This window comes from Budorcas taxicolor, chromosome 6, assembly GCF_023091745.1.
Source record: "Budorcas taxicolor isolate Tak-1 chromosome 6, Takin1.1, whole genome shotgun sequence".
Taxonomy (NCBI): Eukaryota; Metazoa; Chordata; class Mammalia; order Artiodactyla; family Bovidae; genus Budorcas; species Budorcas taxicolor.
This window is the reverse complement of record NC_068915.1, coordinates 40,548,699-40,566,509: the sequence shown is the minus strand read 5'-3', so window position 1 is coordinate 40,566,509 and position 17,811 is coordinate 40,548,699. Positions and strand designations below refer to the sequence as shown.

The following is a 17,811-nucleotide window of genomic DNA, read 5'->3' as shown; positions in this document are numbered from 1 at the left end:
GTCAAAGATAAGGTAAGTCTTGCATTTGAATGGTAAAATATGTAATACACTCTTTGATTGTTAGGGCTTCCCTGATGGCTCAGACAGTAAACACTTGCAATGCAGGAGACCTGGGTTCTATTCCTGGGCCAGGAAGGAATAGAAGGGAATGGCGACCCACTCCAGTATTTTTGCCTGGGAAATCCCATGGACAGAGGAGGCTGATGGGCTCCAGTCCATGGGGGCTGCAAAGAGCTGGGCACGACAAAGCCACTAACACTTTCACTTTCTTATTGTTATATATTGATTCTCTATTATGTGGACAACCCTGGTTCCTTTATTATCATGAAGTATGAGGCTCCCCTGGTGGCTCAGTGGTAAAGAATCAGCCTGCCAATGGAAGAGATGCAAGCTTGATCTCTGGATGGGGAAGATCCCTTGGAGAAGGAAATGGCAACCCACTTAAGTATTCTTGCCTAGGAAATCCCAAGGACATTGGAACCTGGCAGGCTACTGTCCATTGGTTGCAAAAGAGTCAGACAGGACTTACCGACTAAACAACAACATGAAGATGACAGAGGAAAGGAGAAGAGTAGATTGATATTTAAAAATTGGCAAGGGTGGAAAAAAACCAAAATATATGTCTTCCTGTGATTTGCTATACAACTGTGAATTTTCCTCCTATGGGTTTTAAATGACCATCCATCAATAAAATAAACTGAAGATGATAGAGTTTTAGAAAAAAATTTCTAAATAATATAATAGTGTGTAACAACATATAGATTAACCTTCTTTTTCCTATTTGCCAAATCTTATCACTAATAATCAGTGCATCCCAAATAGTTTTGTTTCTTAAAATTACTATAGTCATGCATTCTTGTTTCCCAAATGACACCATGACTTACTCAAAGAGAACCAAGTTAAATCATCTTTTAACTTAAATGCTTGTCTTTAAATCAATATATAGTAAAAAAATATAAATATTTTCCCCTCACCTATTTTAACCTATGGATAGTTTTAATAGAAAGAGGGAGTACAGTTGATAACAGATGAAAATTTACTAGAATTTGTATAATGCAAGCAGATAGAAAATGAATGTATTCATTTACAAATAGTAAAGTTTGGAATATAGAGTACATTTTGAAGATATACTGCAACATGAAAGAAGAATAAAAAACAGATATGATGTACTTTAAAAAGACTATCTAAAATAATGCTTGTTGGAATTTAATTATTTTAAGTATTCAGGTCCTGCAATGCAGGAGACCCAGGTTTGATCCCTGGGTTGGGAACATCTCCTGGAGAAGGGAATTCCAGTATTCTTGCCTAGAGAATTCCATGCACAGAGGAGCCTGGTGTACTACAGTCCATGGGGTCACAAAGAGTCAGACACGACTGAGTGGCTAACACTTTCACTTTTGCAATCTCAATAACTATTGTCAACAATTTGAATTTTAAGTTCATAAATTGGTGTTTTTTGTTTAAATCCTGGGATAACATGAGTAGGAATTATTATACATAAAAACAAGAGACTCTTGGAAAATTTTTGAACTCATAAAATGCATACTTAGAGAAAAAGCTTGCAAGTCTTAGCAATAAATCAAAATTTAATTTGAATATTCTCCTAAGTCATTCAATTGAAAGGAAAAGCCTCATACATACTTGTAAACAAAACAGTAGCACAATGTAACATGTCTTCATTTAGAAATGATCAGGAGATAGCCAAGAGTTTATTAGTCAGTGTTACATATATTAAATATATATACAAATTTATCAAGAAAAATAATATAAACAGTGATTATCACTTCAGTAAGGCATCATTTGGTAATGATACTATCAGTACTTTCATTCACACTTGATGGGAGAGTTTAAAAACACAGATGTAAATCCTATATAAATTGGCTGCCAGTGACTACTATAAATACAATTAGATAGTTGATATTTTGATATGATCTTGCTATTCTCAGATCTCACTGTCTCAAATGCTGGGGGGGAAAAAACTGGTTTAAGTAGCAGCTGGAGAAAATTGGGTAACAACAAAAAATATAAAGGGTCTTAATCCAGTTTGGAAATTAATAGAGGTAAGCAAAAAAGTTATGGGATGTCCTCCCTGGAGACATTTAACAGCAAGATAAATGTCCATCTGTCTAGAATAGTTTTACTGTGGCTTGCCTGAAGGAAAAGGAATAAGATCTGCTAATTTGCAAAATTTCTACAGCATCAATTTCATATTGTCAGGATCTTGCCTTGAGCTTATTTAGCCAATCCACAAGATTAAAGCAAGTGCTTCCGGTGAAAATCTTCTGATACCTGGAATTTACTCAGAATAAAGCCTGAATATGTGGTAACTCCCATAAACCCAGTACAGTGCATTAGACCAATATTTTAGACAGTGCTATACAAAATATCAAGGTCTTCTCTGTAGCTCAAAGGGTAAAGAGTTTGCCTGCAATGCAGGAGACCAGGGTTCGATCCCTGGGCTGGGAAGATCCTCTGGAAAAGGGAATGAAAATTCATTCCACTATTCTTGCCTGGAGAATCCCATGGACACAGGAGACTGCTGGGCTATAGTCTGTGGGGTTGCAGAGAGTTGGACATAACTAAGCAACTAACACTACACAAAATATTATCCTGATGCACCTAAAGCACATATTTCTTCTGTAAAGCCTTCTGTTTTCTCTTTTATCTCTGTAAGCCTTGAATATTAGCCATCATGGGACCATGAAGGCTTGTCCAAACTGTACATGAACACACTGGCATGATATACAGGACAGAGCATTATGCCTCTCCTTCCCACACTGAATGGACTTCCTTTGTGGCTGAGCTGGTAGAGTCTGCCTGCAATGTGGGAGACCCCATTTTGTTTCCTGGGTCAGGAAGATCTGCTGGAGAAAGGATAGCTTCCCACTCCAGTATTCTTGGGCTTCCCTGGTGGCTCAGCTGGTAAAGAATCTGCCTGCAATGCGGAGACCTGGGTTCGATCCCTGGTTTGGGAGATCCCCTGGAGAAGGGAACGGCTACCCACTCCAGTATTCTGGCCTGGAGAATTCCATGGACTGTATAGTCCATGGGGTCATAAAGAATCAGACATGACTGAGCGACTTTCACTTTCACTTCCCACACTGAACATTCATAATAATAATAATGTCAATACTTCTGGACTTTTACTTAGTCATTACTTGATGACCTACATTTACCATTTTAATAACAATATGAATTAGAATTTACTTTCAGTGCTAACATATTTTACTAAATAACTTTTCTTAACTTTTAATGATAAAACTAAACTTCAGACAGAGTCCCATGAAACTTATATGATCCTTTTTAATTAAATAAACCTATAAATCCATTAAGGTGTTTCAAGGTTGTTTCCATGGTCTTTCACACTTTTACTCGGAAGCCAGTGAGAGTAGCAGGAACAAATTGTTCTTTTGACCATCACCATTCAGCATCCACATAGTTTCTTAAGACCCCTTTCCTCCGTAAGAAAAGAAATCTCCAAAAATAAAGTCATTTGGATGCCATTCTACTCAGCGTTCTCCATATTCTGACTGCTATGCTTTCTGCTAGTGCTGCTATTTCGAATTAGTACTGGCTCACCTTAAAGATACAGACATATTCCTTCCATCACACACACATTTCATTTAATTTTATCCTCCAATCCCTTCAAAACCCAGTAATCAGGCTTTGAATAGGTCTTAATAAATTCTTACTTTCTCAATCTGCTTTTATTGACCAATATACAGTATGAACCAACCTCCTTGAAGATTTCTGTATATTTTCTTTTCAGTAATTCTTTTCTAAAGTATTCCCTGATAACCTCAAGCAACACCTTTATCTCTTTCTTTCCTCAGTATCTGTGGCACTTCACAATTTGTTTATAAATCAGGGTCTTGCATATATTTAGTACCTTCTGAGATACACATATATATATGTATTTTTTTTCCTACTTTGCAGCTTAATGTCTAATTGGCCCATGGCCTATCTGATCTCTCACTAATATTACAGATTAGTCCATATTCTAATTTTCTCTCTCCTTAGTACCTTTTTCCTCTAATAATCACAAGTGCAAGCAATTACTATATTGATTTCATAAAAGTAAAAATTAAGGCTCAGTGAAGTTTAATGAATTGTCATGTTTACAAAACAAACAAACAAAAATAGCAAAATATTCTGAGACTCCAGTCCTAGGCTCATCTCACAGTTTTTAAATAACTGTGTTTAAACTAGAAAAGGGGAAATGATATAGTGGAGGAAAATATTTTCCAAATCCCACCAAATCAATGATGCATTCCTCAAAGTACATTGGTCAGTATCTCACTTTTCTTTTTATCTCTAAACTTTTAGAATTGCATTTTTAAAGAAGAAACAAAGAAGAATTAAGGAAGAATCTCACCATGACTGGTATCTCACTCCCAAATGCATCCTTAAACATGGGAGAAGGATTACTTGCAGACTTGGATTCCCTAAATATCGTTACTAAGATTAAAAGCCACCTGTTTTCAGGCTTTCGCGAGAATACTGTTAAAAGACTGCAAGAGGCATTCCCAAAGGATGGTCAACTTTGGCCATTACTGTCCTTTCACAGAGACATATAGACAACCTGAGTAGGTGCTACATAGGAATCTTTGTGTTGTTCTGACAAGAGATAATACATAGAGGCAGTTTTGAACACCCTGTATCTCTGAATCTACTTGAAGATTTTCCTCAGTATTCATTAGAGATTAAATCTAAGCAAATAACATCTCTTTTAACACGTAAATGCTAACAAAAGTCTAAGGCCAGGATTCTGATGGCGCTATATCTTTATACTTAGAAGTCTATATTTTTCTATCTCTACCTATACACTTAGAAAGTACAAATTTAAAACAAAAACCATTTACAATGAAGAGAAGATGTAGAGGCCATAGCTTACAGCTTTATAAACAGTCGTCTTCTTTGACGAAGGAACACATCTGTATCACATTCACTACTTGAGAAATGTTGGATTCCACCATGGAAAATTCTGAAAGTAAGTTAATTCTTGAAAGAGTTTCTGCCCCGTTTCTTACAAAGGTAAGAAACACTGAATTCCTGATAGTTAATCTCAGCACACAGGGGCTTTTCCCTTTACATTCCAAACTAATGCAGAAGCTAAAGAAAACACTTTACATCCTAGTTTTACAGTCGGTCAAAACCAGTCGTTTCAAAAGGTTCATATGATACTTTAATATTTATTAAGATACATATCGATAATGTTAGGGTTGCCACTGTAATCTTAAATCTGATATGTAAAGACCTATGTGCACTTACAAAACAACACATCTACACCAGACACTAGATTAAAGATTTACCAAGGAAAAACACATAGGTTTCTTTTACTTTGCTTTTTAAAGAAGGCTATGCATACATTCTTTCATAAAGATAAAAGGGAAAATCTAAGAAAAGTATTCACACAAATTGAAAGACACTTTTCTCATTCCCACACTTTGGAATTTAATAAAAATGGTGATCTAAAAGCTATTTTAAAAAGCAGTAGCTCTAGGCCACAGGTATCTCCAACAAGAAAATATTATCTACTCTTTCCAGAAAAAAAATAGTCTGTGTTTCCAATAAACACCAATAACAAGTGAAAAAGGTACTATTGAAATAAGCTCATAGTAAGAGGGAAGAAAATACACTGTAAATGCCTTTTAATAAAATCATTTCTTTAGACTTCACAAGGTTAACCAGAAGGTTTGAAGAACCTTGTGATAACAACTGCAGTTATTATTTGATAACTTTCAGTTTCAAGACATCTTCTAAATGAGACTTCCTTCAGATAACATGTAAAAATGATTTAAAACTTATTGTTACAGTTCTCCTAAGGAAGTATAAAATGCATAAGCTTTCACCATTTCTTTCCTGACACTTTATTTAATATGAATTAAACTTGGAAAATGGATAACTTTAAAAACAACAGTATCAATTAGAAAAAATACTTACAGATTTTTAATATCAACTGCCCCACGAAAAGCTTTCCTTGGAATTGCCTGAATCTGGTTTTCACTGAGGTCACTAAAAAAGAAAAGGGATAAAAGATCAAGTTATAAATATGATTTGAGTTATTTTAATAATTATTGAGAAGTGATGTCACTTTCCAAAAAAGAAACACTAAATCATTATAATTAAATTAATAGCACTAGATGCAATTTCTAATACGAATATTTTATATTTCTAATAGAAATTAAAAATTTGGACAAAATAGTCTCTTGAAGTAACTTTTCAGATCTTTAGTTCATAATAAATTATTAAATATGGTTCTCTTAAATTTAAAAGTTGATTCACTTCTGTGTAATAAAATATTTCTTTAAAACAAACAGCAAATTGCTCATAACTCAATTTTAAAGGGTTCTAAAGAAACAGTACTTGATATTTCTCCAACACCACTGATATAACTTAAGAAGTATATAGGAAAATAGTTCCTTTTAACATCTTAGAGAAGACTGGGCAAAACTGATAAAACCAGGGCAGTATGATTAAGTTTTCATAGCACTTTAAGTAATCTTGAAAATGGAACATGGCAGTACTGGCCCAACAATAAAACCCACAGTTCCTGCATGAAATATTAACAGCACATTGATTTAAAACCTTCTTTAAATAATTCTATTATAACCATAAACACAGACCATCTATATTTGCATTTTAATTTAATCGAGAAAATACATTTTAATCAAGGGAACAAAAAGCACTCTTTGAGCTGAAAGGAGAGTTTGTAAAAATTACTCATCTCATGAAATGGATCGTTATTTTCCCTTCAGAGTTCAGACGCAATTCTATAAGCTCATATAGTATTATTAGCCTTAACAAGTAGGATATAAATACACAATGCAAGAAATGTCATTGAAAAGAGGAAATTTTAAATAACATTACCACATAGCAGAAAGCTGAAACAGCATATAAATAAAGTATTAAAGTAACAATGAAGGTACTAAAATTATCTTTAAAATTCAAAATAACCGACGCTTACGAAGAAAGGTGAAGCTACTGACCACGGGTGTGTGGCTGTGAAACAGAGCCATTTTCCAATTAAGCGAAGGCATACTGAACAAATTCATCAACAGCCTCTCCCCCAGTGCTTATGACCAGAGCTGGCTGCTCACACAGTTATGACCACACAATAGAGAAAACTAGCTGATATAGAGATTTAGTGTGTGGTTTTGACCTCATGAGCACCAAGTTTTAAACAACTGAGATTTGCATTTATATCTCAATATCTGCAATGTTCAAATTTTTTAAAAAAAGGTTCGCTAAGCAATCTGTAGAAACAAACGTTAGTCTATTTAAACAGTAAAAGTCCTTAGAAAAAAGAAAAGTACATGTGTGTTTTATTCCAAACAGTGAGTTTGTAAGATATGCTTATGTAGGTGTTAATGTCGCCATTTATGTTCTAAGTGAACTGTTTTCTATAGCTTCAGTATATCCCTAAGAGTAATAAAACTTCATTTCCTTAAAAATCGCTTGCTTCTCCAGCTTGTCATTGATTCAGACTGACCTTCTTCCTTTGTTTAATTACATCGAATTAAGAATACATATTTAAAAGCCTTAATGCCAGAAACAGTGCTCAAAGGAGGCTACTAAGCTAAGAGAAGGTAAGAGAGATGCTAGAGAAAGACATTTCAGAAAGTAATAAGAAGTGAGAAGGGAAAAAACTGAGTTCAAGCAAATTTAAATCTAGAGCACTCTTTGAAAACCGATAGTGATTTTATTGTTGTGCCTCTGTCAATTCAGTGTTTTCTCATCATTTGTTTTCTTTTTCCACTTTTGTTCTCCTAGAACAAAACAGACTGCTTTAGAGATTGTGTGAGTATGAGTGTGTGTGTGTGTGTGCGTGTGTTCAGTCGTGCCCTACTCTTTGTGACCCCATAGACTGTAGCCTGCCAGGCTCTATCCATGGGATTTCCCAGGCGAGAATACTGGAGTGGGTTGCCATTTCCTCCTCCAGGGCATCTTCCCAGCCCAGGGATGGAGCCACGTCTCCTGCATCTCTTGCACTGCAGGCAGACGGATGCCACTTGGAAAGCCCAAGGTGAATAAAAGTGGCAAAGATGCTGAGTTCAGATTTTAGTCTTTTTGATCGCCTCAGGCAGAATTCTAGAACATAGAAAGGTTTTATTTTGCTAACACTTACCATCTTATCTTTTATATAAGAGTGAGTAACAATTAGGCTCAGAGCCTTAAGATCAATGTTTCATGTGTCACTGCCCCAGGAGTAGACTATTCTACGGGGTCTCTGCTCTTGTGCCCACCTCACTCTGGCAGCCAACTTCAGTTATGGATCTCAGTTCCCTTAAGTTAAGTGGGCAATGTTCACTCATGACAGGAAGAAGAACCTAAACAAGTTTTTAGTGACTTCCATATGCAATATTTAAATTTTAGAAATAATACAATATCAAAATTTATATTTTAAACCACGTAGCCATCTTGTGAAGTAGGTATTATTATTATCACTGTTATTATTACTTATTATTATAAAGAAACCAAGCTTCAGAGATGTCAGGTATTAGTGCTAAACATCCTTTCTGTGACCTAAAACTTCAGAGATTTTTTTCTTACCTCATCCTGCTGCTGCTGCTGCTGCTAAGTCGCTTCAATCGTGTCGGACTCTGCGACCTCAGCCTCTGACTTATTTCATTGGCATTTTTGTGTGAAATAAATGGCACAAGCAAGAGTACGGAGGTGCAAAGCAGAACTTTTCATGGGAGTAGCTTTTGGTCTGGTTTTCTTAGAAGGTGTAACATGCAGTGGAGTAATAAGAGATGAGTTTGGAAGGAGAAATCAGTGATGCAATTAGCAGACATTTTCGTACCCACCAAAGAGTGAGTTCTTTCAGCCGACAGTGGTAGGAAGGCGAGAGTGGTGGATGGGAGCTGAGCAGATGTTTTTCCTTAGATTAAACTGTCAACAGAATTTAGCAGAATATCAGGGGTCAAAGACTCAAATCTAAATAATCAGATACAAGATTTTTATGATAGTTGGGGGAAAAGCAATGAGACTGTCAAACAATAGAATAACTGTTAATAAAAACATTGCTTATTTACTCTGACCTAGTTAATGGATGAGGCATCCCCCACCCTTTAGATGGAAAAGGTGCAAAAGATTGAGAGTGGTATCAGGAATGCATGAAGAACCAAACGTGGAAGCGAATTGTATGTGGATGTGGATTAGGCAAAAGAGAGAGAGGAGATATGAGTCACTTTTAACTGAGATTAGAGGAACCATTAACAAAATTGGGAAATCAGAATTTACAGTGTCTATCGTGAGCTTGGTTGTGATTTTTTTTTTCAATCTCAGTATAGAGATGTGATTTTTTATCTCACAGTTTGATGACAACAAAGAGAATATAGGATAAGTAAAGCCTGAGTGGTACCATCTGAAAAGAGTGATTTAAAAGATCAGAGAAGTAACATTTATTGGAGAGTTAGCTGACTCAAGCCACTTTCAAAATAAAAAAGGAATTTTTGGAAATTTGATGAAAACAATTGAGCTCAATATTTCTCACCCTCCAGTGTTGGTATGGGTGGTTGACAGAAATTTAAGGAGAGGGTAAACATGCCAGAGGAATTAACAGCATAGACTACAGGCTGAGGCTATCTGAGGTTGAATTCTTTAGCTCTTCCATTTATTAACCACGTGACCTTGGGATAATTGCTTATGTTTCCTGTACCTCAGTTTCCTCATCTGTAAAGTGAAACAATAACAGTGTCTACATTATAGGACTGTTAGGTGGATTCAATGAAATCATATTCTTAAAGTGGTCAAAAAGTGCCTGACATACAGTAGCTACTATAGAGGCACTGGTCACATACGTGTTACAGTTATTCTGTTAGGAGACTAAGTATATCTCTGTTCCTTGAAAGACCATTGTAGGCAATGTGAGATATTACTGATGAGAGTGCATTGTTTTGTGAACTATGTGATATGAGAAGAATGAGCCAGAACTACTGAGTTAGCAGGATAGAGCTGCCAATGGAAGAGTCTGTAATTACATCACGGGGCAACAGAGTGTAAAAATGTGCTTCAGAAAAGGAAATGGCTTGATTGGAGTTGATTTTTAGGAAGATTAATCTGGAAATTGAATTTTGGAGCAGGCAGAGACAATTGGCAAAGAGGTGCATTGGGAAGTACTGTGGAAAAAGGGTGGGTATCCAGTGAACTAGGCAGTTTTTTGGAGAGCATTAAACAATACAGTGGAGAGTTGGGGTTAGGTTCAAACATAAGGTCTCTGATGCACGTTAAGGGGCTTGACTACTTGGGGAGAGTTTGGACTCACTCAACTTTACTGAGGAAGGCAACAGCAAAATGCAAAAATGTGAAAAGTGTTCAGGGAAAACAAGTGTGGTCATTGAGGAGCTGGGATGGAAGACAAGGGGCTAAATTTGCTTTGTAAATTTGTGGACACAACCAAATGGAAAGGTATCACATGCTCAGGGACTGGAAGAACTAGTGTCACTAAAACGTCCAAAATGATCTACAGATTCAATGCAATCCTTCTCAAAACTCCAATGTTCTATTTTCCACAGAAAAAGAACAAACAGTCAACCCTAAAATGTATTTGGTCCCACAAAAGAACCTGAATGGCCAAAGCAATCTTGACAAAGAACAAAGCCAGAGGCATCACACTTCCTGACTTCAATCGATATTACAAAGCTATAGTAATAAAAATAGAAAGATATTAGCAGAAAAAGAGACAGATCAATGGAACAGAATTGAGAGTTTAGAAATAAATCCACATGTATGAAAAATTAATTTAGGACAAAGAAAAAAATGAACATATAATGGAGAAAGGATAGCCTTTTCAAGAAATGATTTTGGAAAAATTGTCCTGCCACGTACAACAGAATAAAACTGGACCGCTAGTTTCACACACAGAAACTAAAATGGGTTCAAGACTTCAACATAAACATATGACAAGAACCATAAAATTCCAAAAAGAAAACATAGGTGGTCAGCACCTTGACATTGATCTTAACAATGATTTTTTTCTAGACTCGACTCAAAAAGCAAAGGCAACAAAAGCAAAAATAAACAAGTGGATATACAGCAAACTAAAAAAGCTCTACACAGCAAAGAAAACCATCAAAAAATGAAGAGGCAACCTACGGAACTGGAGAAAATATTTGAAAACCATGCATCTGATAAGGGGTTAATGTCCACAATATACAAAGAACTCATACATCTAAATATCAGAAAACAAACAACTCAATTAAAAATGGGCAAAGCATCTGAACAGACATTCTCCAAAGAAGACATATAGACACATGAAAAGATGCATAACATTACAAATCATTAGGAAAATGCAAATCAAAACCACAAGGAGATGTCACCTTACACTTATCAGAATGATTATCATCAAAAATACAACAGATAACAAGTTTTGGCAAGGACACAGAGAAAAGGGAGCACTAGTGAACTATTGGTGGGAATGTAAATTGGTGCAACCACAATGGAAAACAGAATAGCAGGTCCTCAAAAGATTAAAAATAGAACTACCACATAACCTAGCAATCCTACTCCTGGGTATATACCCAGAGGAAACAAAATCATTCTCTTGAAAGAGTATCTGCACCCCTATGTTCATTGCAGCATTATCAACAACAACCAAGATATAGCAATAACATGTGTCCATCAGTGGATGAATGGATAAAGAAGATGGAACAGAATATTATTCAACCTGGTAAAGAAGGAAATCCTGCTATTTGCCACAACATGGGTAGACCCTGAGAGCACATGTTAATAAGTGCAATAAGTCAAACAAAGAAAGACAAATACTGTATGATCTCATTATATGTGGACTCAAATAAAAGTGGAACTCACAGAAAGAACATATTGGTGGTTGCCAGAGGTGGGAAATTGGGGGGTGGGTTAGAGAAATGGGTAAAGGTGGTAAAAAAGTACAAATGCTCAGTTATAAGATTAAAGTGCTGCTTTGGGTGTGTAATGTACAGCATTGTGACTGTTATTTAACAATAATGTATTATATATTTGAAGATTCTAAGAAGGTAAATATTAAAAGTTCTTATTCAGATTTTTTAACTATGTGTGTGTGCTTAGTCACTCAGTTGTGTCCAACTCTTTGCAACCCCATGGACTGTTCTCCAGGCAAGAATACTGGAATGGGTAGCCATTTCCTTCTCCAGGGGATCTTCTTCACCCAGGGGTCCAACCTGGGTCGCCTGCATTGCAGGTGGATTCTTTACAATCTGAACTACCAGGGAAGCCCTTAAATTATGTGAGGTAATATGGTGGGATAAGATTTTAGAGAATACCAAAGATACTTCTGTTTTAGGGCTTCTCGGGTGGCTCAGTAGTAAAGAATCTGCCTGCCATTGCAGGAGATGCAGGAGACATGGGTTCGATCCCTGGGTTGAGAAGATAACCCTCGAGAAGGAAACGGGAACTCATGCCAGTATTCCTGCCTGGAAGATCCCATGGACACAGGAGCCTGGTGGGTGTTAGAAAAGAGTCAGACTCAACAGAGAGACTAACACTTTTTACTTTCACTTTCAATGATTATTAATAAAACATACTGCAGTAATCATTTAGTAATATATCAAATCATTTTGTTCTATACATTAAATGAATATTATGTATGTCAATAAACCTGGGAAAATACAAAAAAAATCACTGCAAATTATCAGGCATGATTTGGAATTTTCCATGTGAATTAAAATTACTGATCACATTAAATCTGAAAGTCTAGTTTATTCATTTTCTGACATGATAAGAAAGTGAGAAGAGCTGGAAAAGACTGTCCCATTCTGAAGCTAGTCTTGGTAGGAAGGATATGAACACAGATGAACATAAGTGGTTTCAAACAGAAAAGGCTTCTTGGTATTTGCATAACTGTAAAGATATAGGCCTCCCAGAGCCAGGCCTGAGAAAGTGAAAGTCACTCAGTTGTGTGGAACTCTTTGCGACCCCTTGGACTACACAGTCCATGGAATTCTCCAGGCCAGAATACTGGAGTGGGTAGCCTAACCCTTCTCCAGGGGATCTTCCCAACCCAGGAATCGAACTGGGGTCTCCTGCATTGCAGGCAGATTCTTTACCAACTGCGCTATCAGGGGATCCCCAGCAAGTGGTACTAGTAGTAATCACCCTGGAGTTTCCCATTTTGGATCCTCCCCCTTCTACTCCATCCAACTCATTCATAAAACTACTTCAGCAGCATCTTGAATCAAGCTCCTTCCTCCCATTTTCTATTGTCATAGTTCCTGTTGGATAACAATAGTCATCACCGTTCCATACATGACTGAGATTCCAAACTCATATCTTTGTCTTGATTTATGATCCTTAACAATATATCCTCCACATTGGCACCACCTTTACATTTCCAAAACTGAAATCAAGTCCAACTGAAATAACTATCTCCTGAATTCTTACACAGTTCAATTAAGAGGACACCATCCTCACAGTAGTTCGGACCGAAAGCTTGGAGTCCTCACCAACATCTAAAATTCTTCTACACCCAACATGCAATCCACCAGAAAACTCTCTGACTGCTCAAAATATCTTCAGAATCTGGTCTACCTACACCTCTGATCCCCAGAGAAAGCTACTGCCCCCTCTTCTCTGGATTATCTTCATGACTTCCTGTCTCTCTCTGTTCCCTTCGCCTTCCTATAATCATAGTTTGTCATGTCTCCAATCAAAATTCTTCACTGATGTCCCATCTTAAAAGGAGGGGAAAGCTCAAAGCATTATAAGGTCTACAAGACTCCCAAATAATTGATGGACACCTCATCACTTTATCCTTTTTGACCTCATCTCTACACCTTGCCTACTCTTCTCCAATTACAATGGCTTTCTTGGAATTTCCTGAAGCCTTCACGTTGTGTCTCACTTGTGGGACTTCCTTGATACATTCTGCACTTCTATTTTCACTTCAGACCTTCATTCATTGATTCCATTCTCTTAACCCACCTGTTATAAAATCATCTTTCCAACTCTTTCAGCTTATCCACATTTTATTTTCTTAAGCACCTAGCTCCTATCACCATGAAATGCAGGGTTATATACTGTTCAAGACACAGAGCAAACAGTACTCCCTTAAACATAGTTCTTTTCCAATCCCCCAGCTGAACCATGTGCTAAGATCTCTGTAATGTATTTGCTATGTGATGCTGTGCAGGTCACTTACCCCTCTCTCCATTTGTGCATCTATAAAATGAGCTAGAATAAATCACTCTTAGGGCCATTTTGCCTGGTCCAAACAACATTATTATGAATTAAAATTAGTATTCAAATAACTAAATCTCAATAAGCTTGTTATATAATTACAAATTAACTATTAAACATTACTATTTATTATTGAGGAGTCAGTTATTTTCAGCCTCTGTGCTCTTAAGCTGGCATGCACACATATTACTGTAACACTCAAATTTTTAGTTGATTTGTTTTTGTGATAACTGTCTTTCTTTTGAGACAATATGATGAATAAAGGCAGATATTTTAGTTCATCTTATTTATAAAGAATTCCTGGCATATCACAGGCTTTTAATAAGCAAAGGTTTATGGAAAGAAAAATAAATTCTGAAGAAAAATCTTACATGGCAATGGATATGCGTGAGCAAGGAAAAAAGGTGGTTAAGTTATAAGCCTGAAGTTGGAGCACTGGTAAGTAGCAAAATCTGGTATTAAATTCACAGCAAGGGGAAATCAGGAAAGAAAACAGGACTCCTGAAAGTACTTTTAAATATACTGATATCAAGGCAACACAGGAGAGGTAAATGTCACTGTTTTATAAAACCTTGAGTTATTAAACTAGAGTTCAATGAAGAGATCAGAGGGAGAAAGACAGATTAATGAGTCTTTGTACCACTGTGAGAATTTAACATAGCACACATAAATCTTCTTTCAGAGGATATGCATTGACAAATTTCATATTTGCAGGTTACTGTTCCTAGGAGTACTTAGTGTACTTAGTGTACTGGAGACTTCAATATCTGAAGGTGGGAAAGTCAGCTGTGTTCTATTTCTCTCTCTTACTTTTACTCTCTCACTCATGCATCCGAAAGTATTTACTCACAGCATAAGATATGACATAATCATTGCTTTGTGATACTTCTGTTTCTTTTATGGTATGTTTTTAACCAACAACTTGACCACTGCTTCTTGCTAAACAAGGCTGTCTCTCCCACACATATCCTGTCTCTTCCTGGTCTTAATTTAATCCAATGTAGCATATCTTTAAAAGAAATCATTTTTGTCCAATATATGAATGGTCTTTTTTCAGAGATTATTGGTGCTGTTTCTCTACTAAAAATTGTCTTGTAAGTGTGGATTCAACAACTTCAGGTACTCAGCAACCAAAGCTTTATCAAACATAGTAGTAATAACGCACACCTAGTTTTCTTCTGGGCTTCCCTGGAGGCTCAGTGGTAGGTAAACAGCCCACCGCCAATGCAGGAGACACCGGTTCAATCCCTAGGTTGGGAAAATCCCCTGGAGAAGAAAATGGCAACCCACCCCAGTACTTTTGCCTGGGAAATCCCATGGATAGAAGAGCCCAGTGGGTTAAAATCCATGGGACTGCAAAAATGTTGGATATAACCTGGCAACTAAACAATGCTTTTCTTCTAATTTCCAATATGCTTTGATAATAGTGCTTTCTTCCACATAAGAAGAAGTGTCAACAGGTTTTTACATAACTTACAGATGACAGTTGCAAGACTCCATAGATACCTAAATGTGTTCAATTTAGAATTGATGGATAAGATAATACTCAAAGATAACTTGCATTGGGAAAGTATTAACCGCTAGGTGATACACTTTGATTTGTTTCTATAATCATATCAGAAGTACTCTTTTATTACCATTTGGAGGCAAGGAACTGAAGTTTACAGAGGATATGCAATTTAGCTGTGGTCATATAGCTAGTCTACTTGTTGACATGCCCCACAAGAGCCAAAATTTTCTGAGAACAGATACTGAATAATTCACCATTGCATTGCCAAGGCTTAATATAGTGCCTCGCTGTGGTCATACTAACTCATTTCAGTCATGTCCGACTCTTTGAGACTCTATAAAGCATAAATAAAAATGTCCAAAACTGATCAGGGAATTAGGATTATACTTATTGACATTTAGATTTCCAAACAGATTTATTTATTTAATAGGTACTCGGTGTCTCCTTTAGGATATATTACATGAAAATGTCATGGTTTACTCTGCTAAATTAAGACCATGATATTATTTTCTTCCCAAAGATATGGTTAAAAATTATTATTAAAATGATATTTTAAAATATTATTTTTAAATTTCCAAATATCTTTACTGAGATCAGTAAGATAAACGTAATAACAAAGTTAGAATCATGGTGTTAGTATAAATATTACATATTTCAAGTGGAACACAGTCACTGAAAATCTTTATTAAGCCTACACAATAGTCTCAGTTTCAGCGGATGGACATAAAATCTCTGTAATTTTCTCAATATTAGGCCCAAGGATATGTGTGAGTCTCATAATTTAGTCCATAAAACATGGATGCAAATAAAGAAATAACAGTTTCCTGAATACAACTCCATGTATTTGTATCTGGAATTGCACTATTCATGTACTGAGACATATCAAAGATGTGATACTATTTTTTCATTAAAAAATCTCAATATAATCAGTAAGACCAGCATACATATATATATGAATAAAGAGCAAACACATATACATGGTAACATGCATGAGGAAATTAAATAATGAGTGATAATAAGAATGATATGACATATAAATCAAGAAATGCTTTAGCAAGGGGAAAGCATCTGGGTCTTAGGAAAAGCAGTAGGGATAAATTGTTAAGAAGAAATGGTAAGCTGTTTCAAAAGAGACCAGCATAAGAAGACCGGAGGCATATGGATATATTAAGGGTGACATTTTTGGCACTGAATGGAAAGAAAACAAAATTTTGCTGCATTTAACGATTCATTAGAAGGAAAGACAGTTTGTGTAGGGATCCCAGAACATTCAAATAAGATGACTATGGATTTTCAGTTAATCTTATTAGCAGAGAGAAACAAGGTGCCGCTGCCGCTGCTAAGTTGCTTCAGAACAAGGTGCGCGAGTAATAAAACAAAGCAAAGCAAAGCTGCAGAAACCTCTGTGCAAGAATGACTGGAAAATAATATCTAACAATATCTACTTCAGAACATAAAGTTTTATTGTTTTTCCTTCCCAATTGTTCTTAAAGATATACTTACAATGAAGGGTCTTCGCCAATATATATATACTCAATTCTGACTTTATAAAAACTGCTCTATAAAGATAGCAAACCATCAGCCTTGCCTTCCAGAATTTACATATTCCAATTAAAAAGTGATTCTTCATGGCTATGAAAATATTTTCAATTGAAGGCAAACTTCAACTGGAAAGCTACAAATCACTGATTAATAAATAAAACTGACAAACTCAAATCTCAACAAATTATAATCCCCACCAAGAGAAAACATTTACAAATAGACTTTAAGAGTTTTACTGAAATAAAATTTATGTACCTAAAAGTCTATCAGTTTAGACTATACAATTCAATGGTTTTAGATCATTTAGAGTTGTTTATCAATCATCATATTTTAAATTTAGAACATTTTCATTACCCCTGAAAGAAACTTTAGACTCATAAGCATTTACTCCCCTCTTCCTCTCCCATCTTGTAGCATGTATCCACAGTTCATTTTCTATTGTCAAACAACATTCCATTGTATGGATATAGCACACTTGTTTACTCTTCAGTTGATACATGCAACAGGCTTTGTAAGGCAATTTAAAAATTAACAACTACTTGTGCTGGGGACAAGTATATTTAATATGCTCTTTGATTTCT

At 35.9% G+C, this 17,811-nt stretch overlaps 1 protein-coding gene across 1 annotated transcript in view; it reads right to left on the bottom strand.

Annotated features, from left to right (window-relative positions):
* Positions 1–17,811, bottom strand: part of SLIT2 (slit guidance ligand 2) — a 400,034-nt gene that overhangs the window by 146,750 nt on the left and 235,473 nt on the right. Inside the window, exon 5 of the mRNA XM_052642277.1 lies at positions 5,944–6,015. Coding sequence (XP_052498237.1) covers positions 5,944–6,015 — 72 coding nt within the window. The remainder of the gene's footprint in view (positions 1–5,943; positions 6,016–17,811) is intronic.